The sequence below is a fragment of the Micropterus dolomieu genome, linkage group LG01 (genome assembly GCF_021292245.1).
Source record: "Micropterus dolomieu isolate WLL.071019.BEF.003 ecotype Adirondacks linkage group LG01, ASM2129224v1, whole genome shotgun sequence".
Classification (NCBI taxonomy): Eukaryota; Metazoa; Chordata; class Actinopteri; order Centrarchiformes; family Centrarchidae; genus Micropterus; species Micropterus dolomieu.
The window spans coordinates 18,201,143-18,207,225 of NC_060150.1; the positions used below are offsets into that span (position 1 = coordinate 18,201,143).

At 44.0% G+C, this 6,083-nt stretch overlaps 1 protein-coding gene across 1 annotated transcript in view; it reads left to right on the forward strand.

The window, feature by feature from the left end:
• The window catches only part of LOC123970429 (kinesin heavy chain-like), a 34,530-nt gene that overhangs the window by 25,901 nt on the left and 2,546 nt on the right, over positions 1 to 6,083 (forward strand). Inside the window, exons 16-23 of the mRNA XM_046048475.1 lie at positions 539 to 736; positions 2,310 to 2,427; positions 2,510 to 2,586; positions 2,705 to 2,814; positions 3,498 to 3,599; positions 3,684 to 3,744; positions 4,826 to 4,897; positions 4,996 to 5,100. Of these exons, the coding sequence (XP_045904431.1) occupies positions 539 to 736; positions 2,310 to 2,427; positions 2,510 to 2,586; positions 2,705 to 2,814; positions 3,498 to 3,599; positions 3,684 to 3,744; positions 4,826 to 4,897; positions 4,996 to 5,100 (843 nt within the window). The remainder of the gene's footprint in view (positions 1 to 538; positions 737 to 2,309; positions 2,428 to 2,509; positions 2,587 to 2,704; positions 2,815 to 3,497; positions 3,600 to 3,683; positions 3,745 to 4,825; positions 4,898 to 4,995; positions 5,101 to 6,083) is intronic.

The following is a 6,083-nucleotide window of genomic DNA, read 5'->3' on the forward strand; positions in this document are numbered from 1 at the left end:
CGCTAAAATAACGAAGGAGTGGCTTCACAACAACTCCGTGGCTGTTCTTGAATGGCCCAGCCAGAGCCCTGACTTAAACCCAATTGAGCATCTCTGGAGAGACCTGAAAATGGCTGTCCACCAACGTTTACCATCCAACCTGACAGAACTGGAGAGGATCTGCAAGGAGGAATGGCAGAGGATACCCAAATCCAGATGTGAAAAACTTGTTGCATCTTTCCCAAAACGACTCATGGCTGTATTAGATCAAAAGCGTGCTTCTACTAAATACTGAGCAAAGGGTCTGAATACTTATGACCATGTGATATTTCAGTTTGTCTTTTTTAATAAATTTGCAAAAATTTCTACATTTCTGTTTTTTTTCTGTCAAGATGGGGTGCTGAGTGTACATTACTGAGAAATAAAATGAACTTCTTTGATTTTTGGAAAATGGCTGCAATGAAACAAAGAGTGAAAAATTTAAAGGGGTCTGAATACTTTCCGTACCCACTGTACACTCACCCATCATAACCCTACCCCTAACCCCCTCCCCCTTCAGTCCTCAGAGACAAAGGGGAATGGCTCAGCGGTGGAGGAGGAGTTCACTGTGGCTCGCCTCTACATCAGCAAGATGAAGTCCGAGGTCAAGTCTCTGGTGAATCGCAGCAAGCAGCTGGAGAGCGCTCAGGCCGACACCCACCGCAAGATCCAGGCCAATGAAAAGGAGCTGGCATCATGTCAGCTGCTCATCTCCCAGGTAACCATCACCTAGGTAACCATGGCTGCCTGATATATATTGTTCAGACAGCTGCAGTTCCTAATTTGAGGTTCAGGGACCCCTGGGCTTCATAATCTAACATGATGAGGTTTAGGCCCCGATGTTGCATTAGAATTTTATAATCCAAACTCTCTATTTGCTTTTTATTTGCTCCACTTAAGTTAGTTTGTCAATCCAAGAGACCATTTTTAGGGCCTGAGCACGACCGTGCGAGGTCCCTATTGAATTTGAAAAGATTATTAGGGCCCGAGCACGACCATGCGAGGTCCCTATTGAATTTGTAAAGATTATATATATATTTTTTTTTTCTGCAAAGTAAGCTCCATTTTGGGGACCTGAGCATACTCGAAAACTCACCAAAGTTGGCACACATGTCAGAACTGGTGAAATATTTCGTATTTTATGGGTTTCGCGCATGGGCGTGGCAAAATGACTCGCTAGCGCCAACTAGAAAATTGGAAAAAATTAGCCCCCGCCGCACGTTCAACCTACATGCACAAAATTTTCTGGAGACATGTATCATATCAAGACGCACAAAAAAGCCTCAAGAACCCATACCCTAAACTCAACAGGAAGTCGGCCATTTTGAATTTTACGGCCATTTTTGGATGATTTACACACTTCGTACTTTAACAAACTCCTCCTAGGGATTTAGTCGGATCGACGTCAAATTTCTGCTGTGCCTTCTAAAGGCATTGACGATGAAAAGTTGTGCTATTTGCGAGTTTTCGTCAATGGGCTTGTCTGTGGCGTCGATGATTCGCCATGAAACAGGAAGTTGTTGTAACTTCAGTGTACATGCTCACATCTGGACCAAAGTGTACATGTAGGATGAGAGTCCCGCCCTGAACACATGTACATGCCGACATTCACCCACAGTCATAGCGCCACCTGCTGGCAACAGGAAGTGACCTTTAACGAAGCAGCCCCCGCTGCACGTTTCACCTATGTGCACAAATTTTCTGTAGTGCGTGTATCTTGTCCAGACACACAAAAGAGTCTCTTGGAGCCATAGCCTAAACCCAACAGGAAGTCGGCCATTTTGAATTTTACAGCCATTTTTGGATGATTTACACACTCCGTACTTTAACAAACTTTAGTCCGACCGACTTCAAATTTGTGCTGTGCCTTCTAAAGTCATTGAAGATGAAAAGTTGTGCTATTTGCGAGTTTTCGTCAATGTCATGTCCGTGGCTTGGCGTCAAAGATCAAGTCTTCGCCATGACACAGGAAGTTGTTGTAACTTCAGTGGATATGCTCACATCTGAACCAAACTTTACGTGCTTGATAACTCTCCCACCCCGCAGACATCTACACACCAATACCGATTTATATTCATAGCGGCAAGTGCTATGTTGCTCCACATAGGGGACACAGGAAGTGACATATAGCACCTTCATGCAGCGTCGGAACTGCGTAGCAAATTCACAGCCGCACTGGCAGAGCTCCAGAATATGCAACTCGGCCGGCTGTCCAGAAAAGGACAAACTTTTCTCCTGCTATGTTTTTGGCATACAACCCATGGTGTTTTTGTTGTCCCCTCTTTTTCCAGCACCAGGCCAAGATCAAGTCTCTGACTGACTACATGCAGAACATGGAGCAGAAGAAACGGCAGCTCGAGGAGAGTCAGGACGCTCTGACCGACGAGCTGGCCAAACTGCAGTGTCAGGGTCAGGACACGACAAGACAAACACCACAACCTCTTACAAAAACTAACTTCCTACCTAAATGGTCTTCTTTGTTGGTTCTCAGAGAAAAGACACGAGGTGTGTGGGGAGGAGAAGGAGAAGGAGGACTTCAGCAGACTGGATGGAGACGAGGACATTAAGGTGAGGACAGGTGGACCGGAAGATCACCACAGTCTGTTCACAGCTGGAAAGTGCAACAGTGAAATGACGGTAAATGAGTGTGTGTCTCTTATGTGTGTTTTCTGTCTGCCTCCTCCAGAAAACATTGGCGGAGCAGCTGGAGCACCACAGGGAGGCTCATCAGAAGCAGCTCAGCCGCCTCCGAGATGAGATCGAAGACAAGCAGAGGGTGCTAGACGAACTCACAGAGTAAGGAAACATCAGAGATGAATTTATTATTTGTTACCTTTTTATAGAATATTATAGTATTTTAGACCCCTAGGCCACCAGGATGCACCCCTCCACAAAATATTAGTCTTTGTATATGGATTGTATATTAATGGTATTTGCAGTGTAAACCACATGTGTTTTACAAGGTTTTGGAAATGGAGTCAAGATTTGAAATTGTTATACCTTTTTCGACAAACACAAAGTACAGGATATGTAATAATATCTAAAAAGTAGGAGATCCAGTGTCATCCCTCCGTTCAGCACAGAGGATTTCTTACACGTGGTTCAGGGTTTTCAGCTGATTTCTACTCAATTGCATTTTAAAAGAGAGGCCGTTGAGGAGAAGATAACGCTCAGAGAACCTGTGTGTGTGAAGTGAAGCTTAGTGAATAAGCTGCTGCACGGAAGTCATTAACTTGAGGGTTCAAAGTCAGTTTCCTGTCTTGGGTTTTAAAAGATTCAAGATCAGTGATTTTCACGTTTAAGACTTCTGAGAATTACTTCAGTGTGTTAAGAAGCTCTACTTAAATGTGGGACTGACTTTAAAGTCCAGAGCTACAGAACTCAGGAGTTGAAATAGTGTTCCCTTTTCATTTTCATTGATATTTTATTTTTGGGTTGAAACAGCTCTTTAATTATTGCCATTTCTCTCCCTCTCACAGTCTAAACCAGGGTCTCTTACTGGAGCAACAGAGACTCATGTCGGACTACGACAAACTGAAGGCTGAAGAACAGGAGAAGGATGCAAAGCTACAGAAACTCATGTAGGTACCAGTGAACCACTGGCATCTAACCACACTGCTATTGATGCAATACAGGTTGAGCAGCTTTGTCTGTTTTCTGTCCAGACTGCTGAATGAACAGAGCGAGCAGGCCAGAGAGGACTTGAAGGGCCTGGAGGAGACAGTGGTGAGTGTCTCTATGAAGGTTCATGGGTTCAAAGAAATGCTGTCTGCTAAATGATCTTATTGGTAATTGGTTGATTGTCATCCAGGTAGCTGGCTGCTGACATGTTATACTGTTGGTCTTATTAACGACTTTGCTTTGGACAATTACATTTGTCCTCCACTGGAGAACGAATCAATATGGAGTCTGTCAGATGTCTCTCAGTACCAAAGTTGTTTGTCATTTTTGTTGAGTTATCAACAAATGAAATGTTTGCTTTCTAAATTCACTATGAGAAGCAACTTTAAAATCAGGAAGTCCCCACTGAGTGCCCTTGGCATTTAAAGCTTAGATAAGTGCACAGCTTACATGGTTGCAAAATTCTTCTAACATATCTTGTCACAACTTCCATCTTTCAGTACAATTTCAGCCAGTCTTGGTTTTCCATCTCATAACCCCCAGCTTCTATCTCTCCGGAACACGGCCCCCTCCCTCACCTGCCACCGCAGGATTGGTTTGGATGTTCCAGGTTCTGGCCACGGGCAGGATTTGAATCAGACACTGCACTGCTGGGCCTTATGGTTGTAAACCAACCACACCCCCTTCACAGTTGGAGCTTGTCTCTGAGCGCTTTTAATTCTTCACTTTAGGAGTTGGCCTTCAAAATTCACTGAGCCTCATAAGGATTGAACCCACAACCTTTGACCCCCTGTGCTGTTTGATCTGAGACACGTCACTGCTCTTTCTCAGAGCGTTTTACTTTGGACATCCAACTTGATCGATATATGTGAGCCACTGGGCCAGAGACACTGAGAGTGTCATTTTTAAAACTTTTTATTCTTTCCTCTGAGTTTTCTTTGGAATGAAAAGTTCATTGAGTCAACAGGGGTTTGAACGACAACCTCAAAACACTGTCTGTGTCTCCGAACACACTTTTTTGAAGTTCTCTCTGAGCGCTTTTGAGACCACACTTTGGTGTTGGACTTCAAATTTGATTGAATATTACTAGCTCCTACTCTTTCATGAGTTAGACCCACTCTCTTGTATCATGGGTCCACGCATCTATTATCTAACCTTCATAAAAATGTTCTTTTTGCTCTCTCAGGCTAAAGAGTTGCAGACTCTCCATAACCTGCGCAAACTCTTTGTTCAGGACCTCACTACACGGGTTAAGAAGGTATTCACCCCCTGTAGACTGCTTTGGTGTTCAGTATTATTTTTCTTCATTTTTGTTTTTCGTTCAACATTGAACCTGTGCTCCCTGTTTGTTGTCAGAGCGCAGAGCTGGACTGTGAGGAGGGACTTGGCAACGTGGCCCAGAAACAGAAGATCTCCTTCCTGGAGAACAACCTGGAACAGCTGACCAAGGTCCACAAGCAGGTACGGTACAGGATACAGGAGATGAGAACTCAGCCAAGGGGGCAAGAAGTACTCAGATCTTTATTTCTTCTTATGACATGCCATGACCAGATTGTTAATACTAATGCATCAATGTGTAAAATGTGTAGCTGGTCAAAGTGGAGCTAGTTTGAACTACTTTAGATACAGGGTCAGCCCCTCCAAAGGGTAAAAAAATAAATCTGAGACTGTGAGATTAATGGTAGAAAAAAGAAGAAGAAAACAAATCTCTGCTGCAATTATTTGACGTTTCTCTAGTGTTTGCTCTTAAATAAATAGTAAATAGTGGATACTTTTATCTCTTGGGACTTCAAAAACTATTTCAATTAAAGCTGCAAGCAGCGTTGGGCGGGCCCTCGCACTTGTAGCGCGTCCGGGTGTGAGCTGGCCGAGTTGCATATTCTGGAGCTCTGCCAGTGCGGCTGTGAATTTGCTACGCGGTTCCGACACTGCATGAAGGTGTTATATGTCACTTCCCGTGTCACCTATGTGAAGCTACATAGCACTTGCCGCTATGAATATAAATCGGTATTGGTGTGTAGATGTCTGCGGGGTGGGAGAGTTATCAAGCACGTAAAGTTTGGTTCAGATGTGAGCATGTACACTGAAGTTACAACAACTTCCTGTGTCATGGCGAAGACTTGATCTTTGACGCCACGCCACGGACACGCCCATTGACGAAAACTCACAGATAGCACAACTTTTCATCTTCAATGCCTTTAGAAGGCACAGCACAAATTTGAAGTCGGTCGGACTAAATCCCTAGGAGGAGTTTGTTAAAGTACGAAGTGTGTAAATCATCCAAAATTTGACGTAAAATTCAAAATGGCCGACTTCCTGTTGGTTTTAGGGCATCGCTCCAAGAGACTTTTTTGTGCGTCTGGACAAGATACACGTACCACAGAAAATTCGTGCACGTAGGTGAAACGTGCGGCGGGGGCTGCTTCGTTAAAGGTCACTTTCTG